The sequence below is a fragment of the Myxocyprinus asiaticus genome, chromosome 31, assembly GCF_019703515.2.
Source record: "Myxocyprinus asiaticus isolate MX2 ecotype Aquarium Trade chromosome 31, UBuf_Myxa_2, whole genome shotgun sequence".
Classification (NCBI taxonomy): Eukaryota; Metazoa; Chordata; class Actinopteri; order Cypriniformes; family Catostomidae; genus Myxocyprinus; species Myxocyprinus asiaticus.
In genome coordinates this window covers 23036592-23053725 of record NC_059374.1, presented here as the reverse complement: position 1 = coordinate 23053725, position 17134 = coordinate 23036592, and the positions used below count along the sequence as shown (strand labels likewise).

The 17134-nt window shown below is 43.6% G+C and overlaps 1 protein-coding gene across 1 annotated transcript in view; it reads right to left on the bottom strand.

Moving 5' to 3' along the window:
* Positions 1–17134, bottom strand: part of si:dkey-103g5.4 (uncharacterized) — a 54376-nt gene that overhangs the window by 26682 nt on the left and 10560 nt on the right. The window contains exons 11-17 of the mRNA XM_051665957.1: positions 10579–10763; positions 9964–10265; positions 6357–6514; positions 5864–6091; positions 4947–5279; positions 4084–4458; positions 18–188 (exon numbers count right to left, since the gene is read on the bottom strand). Of these exons, the coding sequence (XP_051521917.1) occupies positions 18–188; positions 4084–4458; positions 4947–5279; positions 5864–6091; positions 6357–6514; positions 9964–10265; positions 10579–10763 (1752 nt within the window). The remainder of the gene's footprint in view (positions 1–17; positions 189–4083; positions 4459–4946; positions 5280–5863; positions 6092–6356; positions 6515–9963; positions 10266–10578; positions 10764–17134) is intronic.

Genomic DNA, 17134 nt, shown 5'->3' with positions numbered 1-17134 from the left:
CCAGTGACCTCCATTACCTTTACCATCTGCATCCTCCATGGTTCCTGCCAGGGGCACCATGCAGCCTGACACCCAGTCTAACTGAGCACCGAGAACTGGAACATGCAAACCCGAACCCCCAGGGTCAGGATACTCAAACCCTAGTAGAGCAGGCAAAGAGAGCTCAATGCCAGGCAGCTTGATCTCACCTGAGTAAACAAGTGTAAACAAAATAAGGAGGGAGGCAAAAATTGGCTTTTAAACAATTAGCAAAATAATTAAAATACATATGAACAACTTTGCTTTTTGGAATTTTAATCAGATAACTTGAATCACACATTGTAATACTCAGATTGGTAATTATTTAGTTAGTGATATTATTATTATTTTGTGAAAATCGGCAAATATTTAAGTAAATAATATCATGAAACATGTTTATAATACTTTCTTTAACCTCCTGAGACCCCTGTGTGACTTCTGTGTGCATTTTCAATTTAGTTTTTTTATTTGTAACTAGCAGTACCTAAAAACTAGCTAAAAAATAAAATTCTAAAGCAAATAGTTTTCCTAAAAACTGATGTCCTCATATGTGGACAGTGGGACTAAGTTGTGAAATTTTAAGAAATACCAAACTGTAGAAGGTCAGATTTTTTTCATCAAATGGTTTATTATTTTGACGAGGAGGAGGGTGTGGCCGGGCCGGCGTTGAATCAGCTGATCAGCAGGTGAGCGAGATAAAGCGGAGCCGGAAGCGCCAGTTCGAGAGAGAGAGAGACGTATGCGGCCGCACTGTGTGTGTCTGTGTTCATGTTTGTTTTATGTTGTTTTAAGCTGAGTTTTACCATTAAACTTTATGTTTACTGTTCAGCCAGTTCCTGCCTCCTCCTTGCCTGTCCTTTAACTTTAAATTATGTGTCCAGGAGTGTTGGTTATTCTTGTTTTTGAGATGTTATAGACATTACAGCTGATTTTCTATAAAGATGAATACATAATTCTGATTAAAAGTAATGGACAGCATCATCAAATCACTGCCAATCATGTTAAAATAACATTTTGAATTATAAAATTCTGAATCTATGTACTGATTATCATTGTCCCATGTCTGCCAAACATGCTGAATGGTCCAAACACCATCTGCAGCCTGAAACTGAACTTTTGGTCGGATTTTAGGAGTGAATGCACTTAGCTGCACAGGAAAGCTATGGGATGCACCCTTGCTCCCTTGCTCCCTATTTAGTGAACTAATTAACCTCCAGTGTGCTGTCTGTCTGCACTGGTCTCAGAACAGTTTGAAATGCACCTTATTTTCATCCTAACTCCATATAAAGCCTCTGAGAGCAAAGATTTTCAGCTTTTGGATGCGTACATTTATTCTCAATGTGAAAATGCAAGGTCAATAAATAGGAATGCATTTACTAATGTTAATGAATAGCACCTTATTGTAGAGTGTTAACTAACAAAAATATAACAACATTTTGATTAAAATAAAGTGAAATGACCCACAGATTTGTTACTGTGAAAAGTGATTCAAAATAACAAACATGTATTTAGAATGTCTGTCAGAAATCCGCTCCGCAGCACTCATCCGAGTACTTCGTGCGCACCAATGTGTGAAAAATAAACAAAATACTTAAAGCAGCATATTAAACAAAACTAGAGATGCTACTCTACAACCAACAGGTTTCAGTGAAAAAAATTAAGAGGTTTCTAACCAGAGGCACAGAAAAATTTCACGGAAATCGACCCCATGGTGTTTGGTCACGTGACGCCATGCTTCAGAAGTTCAACCTTTAAATGACTCCTTAGAGTGTCCTGAACAGTATGCAATGGGTTTAAATGAATTTAAATTATGCGTTGCGTATAGTGAATCAAAAATAGCAAGTCCTCGCATAAGGCCGCAGGATCGCACGAGGTTAAAGCTGAAGTATGTAACTTTTTCGGTGTTAAAATACTTTCTTTTATCCCAGCTTAATATGCAGAGACAAATATACGTAGGCCATTCATAGGTTAATTTTCTTGAAAACTGCAAACACTGTGTCTCTGTGGCACTATGAAAATTCCTCTGTTTTTTTTGAGAGACCAGTCTCAAGAGACACAGTAACACTGACTCGACCAGTGGCATGTGTTGGGGACAGGACTATCTGTTTGTTTGATTAATGGCAGACAGGGGCATTTTTTTATAAACTGTTTGAAAAACAATGTTTATTTTTGCAATTCCATTTGGTGGCGCTAGTAGCGCAAAAATCGCATCAGCTTCAAAGTTGCATAGGCGCATTAAGAGAAGGGACCAGCAGGGAGCAAAATAAGCTGCAATAACACTAGTTTACAAAGTTCTTTACAGATGTTTACATACATAGAATAAGATACAGATTAAAAACTAAATTTAAATACAAAAATAAGAGAGTATAATAGACCTAAAATAGACCATATTGCAACCTAGTCTCATAGAATGAATGTTACTATAACTACATTTTTGTGTTTTAAGTGCTGTTTTCTATGTTTTGCTGCAGTTTTCTGGTAAGCATAACACTAGAGGCACTACAACAACTGTGCTTTTTATTCACTTTCACACAAATAATGGGTACTACGGCTGTTTAAGGCTTTATAAACACTTATTTTTCCCTCTATTACTCACACCTTGCTATGTTATTATTTTCAAAACACTTTTACCTTAACACATAATTTGAAAAACTTTACATTTTAACGCTTGTATTACAGACCCACCTTCATTTACACACTTATTCCAATATTATTAGTTTGCACGGCAGCTCACCAGATATTGTGTTGAACGTTGGTCTCAGAGAATGAGCCTCGAACCCAGCCAAGGACGCTCTGAGTGAAAGAGTCGCGAAAGTGCGATTGAAGTGACATGAAATGACGTGGTTGCTTCAGTTAATGTGCTTTTCCTTTAGAATGTGCTTTTAAAACAATCTCTGTTAGGTTTAGGCAATGATTAAGGGTAAGGATGTCAATTTTGTTCACCTCTCATTTATCTTTTAAGACACTATTGGTTAAGTTTAGGCTAAAGTTTAGGTTAGGGAGATATGTTTTATTCATTAAACATCCATCTAATATTTGCCTTAAAAATCTTGTCTGTTTACAATATCATTTCACTCGCTTTTGGCACATTGGCTGGATATTTCACTAGGAAACTGCAACCAAACATGTAATGAAGCACATAATTTTGGTTTGCAAAAATGTTGCCATTGTCACGTAAATTTCATGAGATCAGGCTAGCATATTTACTTGAACAGTATTTTATTATTTGCTATTATTTGTTTGTTTATCTATATATTTATTTTATATTTATATAGCAATAAAATATGGTTTGTAAGGGGCCATTAACATCGAACGCAGTCTTGTGCTAAAAAAAGCTAAATGCAGTGCCACGAATGCAGGTGTCTATAGACGCGTTTTTTACAGCTTTTTTTAACTTAACACTGCGTCAAACAAACGCAGTGCACCTGCACGAGATGCTAAAAAAATCAACAAGATGAACACAAAGACGTCTGTCTAGAACTTTTACACAGAAAACAATTGAAAAACAGCATGGATGGTCACAAAAATGGATGGTCAGTTTTGGTGTGAACTGCCCCTCAGTTGTGTTACCTGCTGAGGGGCGATTGGCTCCAAGTGGTGAGGGAAAATCATTGTGTAATATAACCAGGTAAGCGTAAAACAACTCTTCGCAAAACCATAACCAAGAAAGTCGAAGAAATACAGACCACTTTCTTAAATGGCTATAAATGGTGCAGAAAGCAATCAATAGTTAAGGTAACACTAATCTGAGGTAGGCTTACTTGCTTCTGCTTTTGGTGATGTTGGTATTGTTGCTTGTGTTTGTAACGTACTGTATGCCCCTTAAGTAAGATTCAAGGGTCGCAATGCCACAAAACTATCGCTCTCATTAAAAAAGTCAATGAAGCATTGCCACCGTGCCACTCTAATCAAGTCGGAGACATCGGTCAAAATCCATCCCTGAGTTATTGTTCCTACAATAGACCTTATTCAGAGTCGTACCATATTTATTTTTGATGGGAATAAAAATGATGTGAAATGAAAAGTGTATGAATTGACACTATTTTAGTAATGTATCCAACCCACCCACACTACCGCCATTCTCAGACACACAGTGGCCCCACTCCTGCATGGCTTCCAGACGGCTCAGCAGCTGCAGCATACAATACTGGCTACTCCTCCAGGCCTGCTGCAGCTCAGATGTTGCTGCTGAAAGCCTATCCAGGTCACCTTGTGGATCTACTGCTCCTGAGATCCACTCCTCACTGCATCCTTGCAGGAGTTCTGCCACATGCAAGCAAGCACACAGAGCCTGGCTGTCTAGCAGAGCCTGAAAACCCCCAGCATGAGGCACCACCTTCCCTCCCCGCATGCTGCCTCCACCAACCCGCACCATCCTTCCGCTCAAGGGCTCGATGAAGGACTCGCCCAGGAGGAGCCCCCCAACTGGAAGTATAGCCCCTGAACAGACAGTGTCATCAGTCATCTCTTAAACAGTCAGTCTGAACATCCTTTTTTAACTGCACATAATTTTCTCAATCAAAATTTTTTTTCTTGTTTTCCAATAAAATTCTCTAAACATCCCTAAAACAAGCCAAATTTACTTGAAAAGCTAAACTGCATTCGATATTAAAGGAATATTCTAGGTTCAAAACAAGTTAAGCAAAATGTTGATAACCACAAAAAAATATATATATATATTTTTACTCCTCCCTACTTAATAAAATAAAATCAAGGTTACAGTGAGACACTAACAAGTAATGTTATATTATTTTAAGGATATTTTGCTATTTTACTTGAAAACGAGACAAAAATTCTGATTATAATTTGTTTTTTTTTTTTTTTTTTTTTTACAGTTTCCTGGGTTAGAAAAGAAAGATAAAAAGAAAAACAATATTTGAAACTGACTTGGAGCCAACTGCTGGAAAATGCATTAGTGGATCACTTACCTGTATGGGGATCAAGACTGACCCCTGTGGTGAGCACTAAGTTGCCTGTCCTAGGGTCCAGCATTGGAGAGCCGATCTGAATGGGCTGCAGCATGCGTGAGAATGGGCACGTGTGAACACCACCCAAAGGATAAACCAGTCCTGTTTGTGGGTGGATGGTGACTGCCAGAATAGGGACCAACACCCCAGTGTCATAGTCACACATTGGTCCCCCCAGCACCAGCCTTTGCCCTGCACGTAGTCCCCGAAGCTTGGAAGCTGTGTGGATTGCATGACGAGACGTAGGGTAGGGGATAAAAGGCAACAGGGGTGATTCCCATTTTCCCACCTCACCTAAGAAGAAAGAAAGGCTGCATAAAGACAGATGGTACTTAAAGGGATAGTTCACCCAAAAATGAAAATTCTGTCATCATTTATTCCTCCTCATGTTGTTCCAAAGTTGTATGACTGTCTTTCTTCCATGGAACACACAAGATGTTAGGCAGAATGTTAGCCATTCACTATTCACTTTCATTGTATGGAGAAGAAAAAAAAAACAATCAATGAAAGTGAATGTTGGGCTAACATTCTGCCCAACATCTCCTTGTGTGTTCCACAGAAGAAAGTTTTGGAACAACATGAGAAAGAGTAATGGATTCTCAATTTTGGGTGAACTATCCATTTAAATGCAAGGCAAACACTGTAACTTAATTTAAACAAAATCAGGATTTTTAGACTATATGATTTGTACTGTGACAGATTTGGCTCAGTTATGCTCAGAATGAGAACTTAAATTCACACTACTAAAATCCACAAAAAGTGTACTTTGTTTTTCCAGTTTTTAGTGTTGACATAGTTACTGTGTTTTGCCTTTGTATGTAGCAGTATAAACTTGTGTATTTTGTGCTGTGGTAAAACAATTTGCATGCATGACTCACCTACACAAGCATCGGCTGTAAAGACAAGGGTAGAGGTTGCAGGATCAAAGCCCACATTCCCCACCACAGGCAGTAGTTTGCCAGTCTGGGGGTGCAGGAAGAAATCAGAGGGCACTGGCATGCTGTGCCCACTAGCCAGTAACATATGGGCATTAGGGTTGGGTTGAATGAGGCCTGTGAGAGGGTCTACATGCACAGCTTCACAAGCCCTAACAGACCCATCAGGAGCTGTGAAAGGATAAAGAGTGAAATCTTTCTGTGTTTTCCTTAGACTTTAATCAATCAGACATGCCACAGACTTAACAAGTTGAGCTTCAGAAGCGATTTGACAGGATTTGACCAGCAGATACTGTATGTGTGTAATGTTGTAAAATAGCACCACCTGGTGGTGAATCTGTACTTCACTTTCTGACCATATTAGATATTAATATTCCATCAGATTTCCAGTGTTTATACCTATAAATTCCCTGAGCAACTTTTAACAAGGTCTCACCAATTATGTCTTCCCTACTGAGGGCTGACCCAGTAGCAGGGCATAATAGCTGTGCTCCAGTGCCCTCTTTAAGCACAACCCACGCCCCCTGCCTCTGGCCCTCCACTGATACCATGTCAGTCATCTCATTAGCCAGCTCAGCCACTCGCTCCAGGACACTGAAAGCATATAGGTTACAAATCATTAGTCTAGTACTGACACAGATATAGCAGGACTCTCACAAACTAAATGACCCAAACAGCCCATCTGGATCAGTACATAAGAGTGATGATAAGTAAATCAACATAAAAATGGTCTCGATACCATATCAACAGTTTATCATCAAAATGGTCCTTAAAAAAAAAAAATTAAAACTAAAAAAATAAAATAAAATAAAAAACATTTAAATAGAACAATCAATTTTCAACATTGTATTATTTTCATCAAATTAAAGGAATAGTTCATCCAAAAATGAATATTCTCTCATCATTTACTCAGTTTTGGATGAACTATCACTTTAAGTGCTTTTATACAGAACCTCACAGCACAATTTGAAACACAACATTGGAGTTATTTTTGTCAAATAAAGTGCATAACAGAGCATTACAGATGTGAGATATTGTTTGAATATAATCAAAGTCTTTCTAGTAAGTCAGTCCAATGGCTGCCATATTTGGAATGCTCCCAGACATGCATACATGCAGACAGGAATGCGTACAAGTTCCCCTTGAATGGGGAAAGATTGAAATCTCTAAAACTGTTGGTCAAGATTACAATCAAAGAACATATTTCAAATCAGCAGTAAAATCTGACAACACTGGTATCCTAAGTTGTGCTTCTTTACCTCAGATTGCACTAATAAACGCAATTTTCCCAGCTTATATAGCTAATGCGCATACTTGTTCTCCAGTTGTCTAACAGATGTTGTCTGTATATAGTAGTATTACAGTGAATATTACATAACTATACAGTAGTGATCTATTTCTGTCGTATGTTTTTCCTTTAAATTGAGCTTTTATTTTTGGCGGAGCTTTTAATTTGAAGTGTTTCCGTGTTGTTTTGATAGTAGCTTTTCAATCCGGAAAAGCCAGTCACCTTGTGCTACAAAGTGAATTAACATTCAGCTCATTGTCATCTGCTACAAACAAGGCACGTGACACTCTTGCTGGTGTTTTCCGTGTATGAGTCAAGGAGCTCTAAAAAGTATGAGCACTTTGTGCCTTTATGTCGTCACAATACCGTCTCTAAACATTCTCAAACACAGCACATGCAAACTATATTTATCTCATTACATTGCAGACTTTGCAGTTAAATAATCTCACTAGGACATAACGTGATTTTAATTTGTCCACTGAATGTTTGCGGAGTGACATTTGTACGTCAGATGGTATCGGTTTTTGGTTACAAGCATAACCACAAGTACCTGATTCCAATACCAGTACTGTCCCTATTTTTAATAAATAAATAATTGGTAGGTTCACTATTGGTAGGAAACACAATTTCTGAAATAAACATATTCACTGTTGTGGTGGGGAGTTAACATTCACAAAAATGCCAAAAAAAACTAAAAAATTAATAATAAAATGACAGAAAAATTCTGAAAGTGTCCTACACTCTTTTATTGTTACCATGGTAATTTTTTTCTAAAGGAAGACAGACAGCAGAATGTGTGGTGACATGCTTCCTGAAGGCTTTTATTTAAAAATAAAACTACAGATTATATTATCCGTTTTCCCCAACACTGCAAACCATACAGCTTTTAAGTGTGTATGAATTGTGTAATAGATCCTCTATTGTTCAAACGCCTTTTGAATTTACAGGTCAGAATTCACCAAACTTAAGAAACTTTAAGAAACTTCACATTTCCTTGCATCCCCGTAGTGAATGGAAAACAAAGTCTAGAGTGACTGCCCATTAGCCACCAACTACCTTTGTGAATATGGCTCTGGGAATGTGATTAGAGTGTTGAGGCCACTATCCTGTACTAGGGCATCATGTATTATGGGGGTAATTAGATTTTTCAAATGACTACAACAGTCTTAGGTTTATCAGATTTAAAGGAATATTCCAGGTTCACTACAAGTTAAGCTCAATCTATAGCATTTGTGGCATAATACTGATTATCACAAAAAATAATTTTGACTCGTCCCGCCTTTTCTTTAAAAAAAGCAAAAATCTGGTTCATAGTAAGGCACTTATAATGGAAGTGAATGGGGCCAATCTGTAAATGTTAAAATACTCACTGTTTCTAAAGTAAAGCCACAAGACATAAACAATATGTGTCAACATGATTTTAGTGTGATAAAATCACTTACTAACATTTTCTGTGTAAAGTTATATCCAATTTTACAACTTTGTTGCCATGACAATGAAACAAACCCTAAAACAACTGTAAAAATGACTAAACTATACAGCTAAAACAATACATGAGTTTTAACAGAAGAATTAATATAAGTGCTTTTATACATTTATTAGCTTAACATTTCTGCCTTTAAACCCTCCAAAAAAATGGCCCCATTCACTTCTGTTGTAAGTGCCTCACTGTAACCCAGATGAGTCAAAACAAATTTTTATGGTAATCAATATTATGCCACAAATGCTGTCAACTGAGCTTAACTTTTATTGAACCTGGAATATTCCTTTAAAGGATTTTTTTCATAAGATCATTGAAAACCATGAATTTATGTCTTTTCTATTTTAGTGCACAGTTGAATTTATATAAACGTTTCCCTTGTTATCCAAATGGGGGGGCTGTGACGAGGAGGAGGGCGTGGCCGGGCCGTGATGGTGCACGTCCGGCACTGAATCAGATGATCAGCGGGAGAGCAAGATAAAGGGGAGCCTTTATCTATATAACTAGTTACGGTCGGGCAAGGAGGAGGTGAGAACCGACTGAACAGTAAACAAGGTTTAATGATATAAATGAACTTAAAACAACATAAAACATAAGACAAACAGACACACATGCAGTGTGGCCACGTGCGTCTCTCTCTCTCTCTCTCTCTCTCTCGAACTGGCATCTCCGGCTCCCCTTTATCTCGCTGTCCCGCTGATCATCTGATTCAGCGCTGGGCCGTGCACCATCATGGCCCAACCACACCCTCTTCCTCATCTCAGGGGCATACTGTACTACAGATTTCCATTGCTTTTAAATGCAGACCCAAAAATGAAGATTCTGTCATCATTTACTCACCCTCATATTGTTCCAAAACCTTATGGCTTTCTTCAATTGAACACAAAAGGAGATGTTTGTCTCAGTTACCTTTCAATTTCATTGCATCTTTTTCCATACAACGAAAGTGAATTGTAACTGAGGATAACATCTCGTTTTTGTGTTCTCCGGAAAACAAAGAAAGCTGTATGGAACTGGAACAACATAAGGATGTGAATGAAGACAGAATTTCCATTTTTAGGTGGAATATCCCTTTAAATGCTTATTAGAGAGAATATTTTGCATTTTTACTATTAAAAAATATTTGTATGAATTTTTATGATTTTTAAGAGGTTTCATCTAATTTTCCAAACTTCTATAGACATTTTTTCAGCATGTTCGTCACCAAATTATGGCTACATTAGAGCACACACTTTGACATAAAGTATGTATTCTTTTACATGAGTCATGACATACTGTTGCTTTATGTGTTTATCCCAGAGTGACATCTGGCCCTCAGAGAGCAGCCTCAGAAGTCTAATGCACTCCCTCAGTGGCGCTCTGAAGGACTTTTGCATGGCCTGCTGTGCTTTTGCCTCCACACGCAGGATCTGAATCTGACTGTCAAGTAGCTGTCCCAGCTGATTCCCCAATGCTCTCCTCCGGACCATCTCTTGTTCCACCTGTCTCCCCAAACCCTCGGTTTTCCCCCCCAGCATCCTCCAGCCTGGGTGGAGCTCTTTCAACTTCCCCAGCACCCCCTGGTAGAGCAGCTTCACCTACAGATACAGAGTAGCAGAGCATGTTTCCTTTAGTGGGACAGTTTGACAAAGGAATGCTGTTCTTACAACTCATTTTACAACTTAATCCTCACACTTTGCCCCAGGGAAGTAACGGCTCTAAGACCCTGCTATATTATGCATAGTATCATACTCAACAGTCCAACAAGAGAGACCGATAATTAGCACCCATCCGATAGTCTGCATCTCAGTAATGCTATTCAATATTGATAAGTATGTTTAAACTTTACGAGAGTGATATCTGAAACTATAAGGGGGTGGGAGATTGACTGTTGTTCCCATGGAGTCTCACCTCTCCTCTTAGCTGTCCGAGACGTGATGTGACGGACACACTGTGCTTGAGCAGGATATCATAGAAAGTACTTGAACTGAAGGCTTCAAGATCCACTTGCTCTTCGTAATCCCAGAAGTCGTTTGACACCAGAGCCACTGCTGTGGGCAATGTGAGCACAGTCTGTGGGAATTCTCTGCATGCAGCTATTACACACCACAGTAAAGCCAAATGTGTCACATCCAAAAACAATTACCCTGACAATCATGGCATTGAAAGTGAAGTGTAATCTCTGGTGTGCAAAATTTAGTCCAGGGCTCTAAGTGTTTATCAAACAGAAATACGGTTCTTCCGAAATGTCAAGGATACCCTAAAGACTTGCATGACATTAGGGTTAATAAGGTCAGTTTACTAAAGCCGTCACTTACGTACATTGCCTGATATCATGGTTCCTTATCTGTCACTCACTCGACGTTGTGTCGATGTAGTGACACTAGAGGTCACTCTTGGGAGCCCAAGACACCTCTGGTCTTTGATAAAAGGCCAATGAAAATTGGCGAGTGGTAACTGCATGCCACTCCCCCGGACATACGGGTATAAAAGGAGCTGGTATGCAACCACTCATTCAGATTTTCTCTTCGGAGCCGAACGGTCATGCTCACTGAACTGAATTCTCACGACTGTTCATTCACCTCTGCTGGATCTGACGGTGCATTTCAGCGGCTTCTCCCTCCTCTGCACTGGTGCACTGCAGAGAATGCCCCTGGGCGCTTCGGCAGAAAAAAGAGAGTATATTTTCCTGAAACAGTATATTTCTTTAAATGAGCGGCACACACGGAACATCTTTTTAAAGACGCGTCTTTTTCAAGATGCCTTTCCGATGGTGTGTTATTCCTGGTTCCGGTCGTTACCTCTCAACTTCAGATGGTCAAGATCATTGTCTTTCGTGTCTGGGCGCGACCCACATGGAGGCAGCATTCGTGGATGGTTCATGTCCTCACTGCGAGAACATGACCATGGCAACGTTGCGGTCGCGGCTTGTTTTTGTGAGAAAGCAAGCCACCCCAGCGGCTCCCCACCTTTGTCCTTCTACCTACGGATTTGAGGCCAGCGTGGCTAGCACTGGGGGTGATTTGGGGACCCCAATGGGACCGCCTCCGCCGGGTATCCCCCCGCGGACCTCCCATTCCCCAGCACGCTCGTCTGCCCCGATCGGGCTTCCGGATGAGTCCGCTGGCTCGTCTCACGGTGAGTTCGACCTCTTGTTCGGACCCCATGAAGCTGATGAGCTCTTGAGCGCAGCATTGGAGAGCGGGCTTGTCCAGTCAGATGCAGAAGCCTCAGCTGGGCTCCCCCCCTTCAGGGACGATTGCCCAGTCACAGGCTGATGCAGAGATGATGACATGCTTTCCCGGGCGGCCCCAAGCGTCAGGCTAGAGTGGAACCCTCCGCTCTACCCTGAACCCTCGCGGCTCGATGATTGGTTCCTGGGCTCATGTGCCTTTCTTCCTGGAAGTGCACGAGAAGCTGACAAAATCGTGGGAGGCACCTTTTACTGCCCGGTCCTGATTTCTCAGTTCCCCCGCCCTCACCACCCTCGATGGCGGGGTGGCCAGGGTCTATACGGCGATTCCCCCAGATTCTCGCGGTGCACCTATGCCCGCAGAGCGCCGCCACCTGGCGCGGACGCCCAAAGCTCCCGTCCAAGCCCTGTAGGTTCACGTTGTCCCTGACGGCCAAAGACTACAGCACTGCTGGACAAGCCGCCTCTGCCCTGCACGCCATGGCTCTCCTGCAGGTCCGCCAAGCCAAGGCGCTAAAAGAACTGCACGAGGGTAGTTCCGCCCCAGATCTGATGCAGGAACTGTGCTCGGTGACCGACCTCGCTCTTTGAGCAACGAAGGTCATGGCGTGGTCTCTCGGGCGGACGATGTCCACATTAGTGGTCCAGGAGCGCCACCTTTGGCTCAACCTGGTCGAGATGGGTGAGGCCGACAAGACACGGTTCCTTGCTTCCCCCATCTCCCAGGCTGGCCTATTCGGCAACACCATCGAGGACTTTGCCCAGCAGTTCTCGATGGTGAAGCAGCAGACAGAGCCCACCGGCATGGAGCCCACCGCAGGAAGCAGACGTCACCCGTCTCACGACCGGCCGCCAAGAACCCACAAAAGGCTTCAAAGTGCTCCTGAGATAGGCGACCCAGGGTCGATGAAACCCACTGCCTTGCAGCTTCCTACGGAAGGGTGTGATAGAACCTGTCCCTCCAGCCGAGATGAAGAAGGGGTTTTACAGCCCCTACTTCATCGTACCGAAAAAAGGCGGTGGGTTGTGTCCAATCTTGGACCTGCGAGTACTGAACCAGGATTTACACAGACTCCCGTTCAAGATGCTGATGTCAAAAATGCATTCTGGCGAGTGTCCGGCATCAAGGTTGGTTAACGGCGGTAGACCTAAAGGACGCGTACTTTCACGTCTCGATTCTACCTTGACACAGACCCTTCTGCGGTTTGCATTCAAGGGTCAGGCGTATCAGTACAAGGTCCTCCCTTCTGGCCTGTCCTTGTTCCCTTGCGTCTTCACGAAGGTCGCAGAGGCAGCTCTTGCCCCGTTAAGGGAAGTGGGCATTCGCATTCTCAACTATCTCGATGATTGGCTAATCCTAGCTCACTCTTGGGACATGTTGTGTGCACACAGGGACTTGGTGCTCTCGCACCTCAGCCGATTAGGGCTTCGGGTCAACTGGGAAAAGAGCAAGCTCCTCCCGGTTCAGAGCATCTCTTGGTTTGGAGTTGGACTCAGTCTCATTGACAGCGTGCCTCATGAACGAGCGTACACAGTCAGTGCTAGTTTCTACGGGCAGGTGTTCCCCTAGAGCAGGTCTCCAGGCGTGTCGTGGTCACGACAGATGCCTCCAAAACGGGCTGGGGTGCTGTTTGCAATGGGCACGCTGCCTCCAGCTTATGGACGGGCTCGCGGCTGCGTTGGCACATCAACTGCCTCGAGTTATTGGCAATTCTGCTCACCCTGCAGAGGTTCCGGCCGTTGATCCAGGGAGAGCACGTGTTGGTTCGGACAGACAACATGGCAACGTTAGCATATGTCAACCGCCAAGGTGGTCTGCGCTCTCGTTGTATGTCACAACTCACCCACCGTCTCCTCCTCTGGAGTCAGCAGCACTTCAAGTCGCTGCGAGCCACTCACATCCCGGGCGACCTCAACACTGCAGCAGACGCGATGTCACGGCAGGTTACCCTCAGGGGAGAGTGGAGACTCCACCCTCAGGTGGTCCAGCTAATTCGGAGTTGATTCAGACAGGCACAGGTAGACCTGTACACCTCCCAAGAATCCTCCCACTGCCCGCTCTGGTACGCCCTGACCGAGGCACCTCTCGGCATAGATGTGCTGGCACATAGCTGGCCTCCTGGCCTACACAAATATGTGTTTCCCCCAGTGAGCCTACTTGCACAGACTCTGTGCAAGGTCAGGGAGGACGAGGAGCAGGTTGTCCTGGTAGCACCCTACTGGCCCACCCAGACGTGGTTCTCGGACCTCATGCTCCTCGTGACAGCCCCCCCCCCCCCCCCCGGCGAATTCCCCTGAGGAAGGACCTTCTTTCTCAGGGACGGGGCACCATCTGGCACCCACGACCAGACCTCTGGAATCTCCATGTCTGGCTCCTGGACAGGACATGGAAGACCTAAGTGGTCTACCAGTGGTAGATATGATCACTCAGGCTAGGGCCCCCTCTACGAGGCGCCTGTATGCCTTTAAGTGGCGTCTGTTCGCTAAGTGGTGTTCTTCCCAATGGGAAGACCCCCAGAGATGTGCAGTCGGATTGGTGCTTTCCTTCCTGCAGGAGAGGTTGGAAGGGCGGCTGTCCCCTTCCACCTTGAAGGTGTACGTTGCTGCTATAGCAGCGCACCACAACACAGTGGACAGTAAGTCCTTAGGGAAGCACGACCTGATCATCAGGTTCCTGAGAGGCACCAGGAGGCTGAACCCCACCAGACCGCACCTTGTTCCCTCATGGGACCTCTCTGTAGTTCTTCAGGGTCTACAGAGAGCCCCCTTTGAGCTTTACAGTCAGCTGAGCTTAAGGCACTCTCCTTGAAGACTGCCCTCCTGACTTTGCTCACTTCCATCAAGAGTGTAGGAGACCTGCAAGCATTCTATGTGCCCAAGGTTCCCACGACCCCTTTTAGGGACCAGGTGGTGAACCTGCGAGCACTGCCCCAGGAGTAGGCAGGCCCAGCCCTGTCCTTGCTGTGTCCGGTGCGCACTTTACACATCTATTTGGATCGCACACAGAGCTTTAGGATCTCTGAGCAGCTCTTTGTCTGCTTTGGTGTACAGCAGAAAGGAAGCGCTGTCTCCAAGCAGAGGATCGCCCACCGGCTCATTGACGCCATAGCTATGACATATCACGCCCAGGACATGCCGCCCCCGGTAGGGCTATGAGCCCATTCTACCAGGGGTGTTGTGGCCTCCTGGGCCCTGGCCAGGGGTGCCTCTCTAACAGACATTTGCAGAGCAGCGGGCTGGGCAACACCCAACACCTTTGCAAGGTTCTACAACCTCTGGGTGGAACCGGTTTCGTCCCAGGTAGTGGCACGCAATACAAGCGGATAAGCCCGGGATAGCCGGCCGGGTGTATCGCTTGCGCATAGCGCCTTTCACCTCCTCTGAGCTGAAGATGTGCACCATTAATTCCCAGTAGTGTTCACAAATGATTTCCCTGGTTGACTTCCTCCGAGCCCTGTGGCAGTCGAGTTTTCAGAGATACTCGCTGCTGGCCCAGTACACATGCTAACTAAGAGCCCTGTTCTGGGGTAGGTGCTCCGCATGTGGCAGTTCCGTGTAAGGTAACCCCATGCGATGTATATCTTCCGCTAATTCGTTTCCCTGTTGGCAAACTGCGTCTTCCTTGGGAAGAGCCCCCTCTGCCACAGTCTCCATGTTTGTAGTAACTCCCCCCGTTGGGTAGGATCTACCATGAGACTTCTCCACATGGTCGGCAAGACCATGTGACGTATTTTCCACTTAAATATCCCCCCCCCCCTTTGGGCGAGGTGTGGTCTCTGCCCCCTGACTAGACCTGGCAGCCCAGTCGGATAATCCCCCTTGTTTTTTTGGGAGTGGAAAAAAGAAGGGGAAAAGAGGCCATGACTGGGTTAGCCTGTCTCTATCTTTTGGGTAGTCGACTTGTCCCCAAAGGGCCATTCGACATTCATAACTATGTTGGGGGAAGTTTCGTGTCGGCCTAGTGTGCTGGCTACAAGGCACACAGTTGTCTGCCCGTCACACACCGCCAGTTCACGTAACACAGTTCAGCCAGTTGCGGCGTTTTGTATAGGGACCCCTAGTGTCACTACATCGACACGACGTCGAGTGAGTGACAGATAGGGAACGTCCTGGTTACTTGCGTAACCTCCGTTCCCTAATGGAGGGAACGAGACGTTGTGTCCCTCCTGCCACAACGCTGAATTACCCGCTGAAATGGCTGGACCTTGTCTCGTCTCCTCAGCATAAAACCTGAATGAGTGGTTGCATACCAGCTCCTTTTATATCTGTATGTCCGGGGGAGTGGCATGCAAATACCACTCGCCAATTTTCATTGGCCTTTTATCAAAGACCAGAGGTGTCTCGGGCTCCCAAGAGTGACCCCTAGTGTCACTACATCAACACAAAGTCTCATTCCCTCCATCAGGGAACGGAGGTTACGCAAGTAACCAGGTCGTTATCTTGGAAGTTGATAAGTTGTTATCTTGGAAACGGATGTTACTTTGTAAGACGATTATGTCAAAGTTGACAATGCCACTTGGAGCAATTAAAGAAATTAGCTTAAATCTGTTTTCTCCTTTATTGTTGAGTTTAAGGGGATTTCTTCAATTTGATAGCATTCTAAAAGCAATAAAGATGGGAATTTTAATTATTCTAGTTCCGATTCCTCTTATCATTTCTGGTTCCTTAAAGGTTTAAAGATTCTTTAAGTACTTTTGAGGAAGAAATATTTGGAAACAAGAAAGGCATTCTTATTCCTAACCTCAGCAGTCTGTTAAAAATGATGAGATAATTTCATATTTTAAGGAATAGTTCACCCAAAAATTAAAATTCTCTCATCCTTTTCTCACCATCATGCCATCCCAGATGTGTATGACTTTCTTTCTTCTGCAGAACACAAACAAAGATTTTTAGACAAATATCTCAGTTCAAAATATAACTTATTTTTCACTGTACAACTTGACAGCAGCATTATCCTTGACGATCATGATTTCAAGCTCGATTACACTTCCTATAGCACCATCTAGTGTGCTGCGCATTTGTCAAGCACTAGGAAGTGTAATCAAGCTTAAAACCATAATCGTGCCTAGAAACTGCAATGACAAGATGTAAAGTGAAAAACGAGTTACATTTTGGTCTAATCTCACCCAAAACCAATTGTATCGCTTCAAAAGACATTGATTAATCCACTTGAGTCTTATGGATTAATTTTATGCTGCCTTTCTATGCTTTTTGAAGCTTTTGGAGTTCTGGTCACCATTCACTTGCATTGTAAGGACCTACAGAGCTGAGATA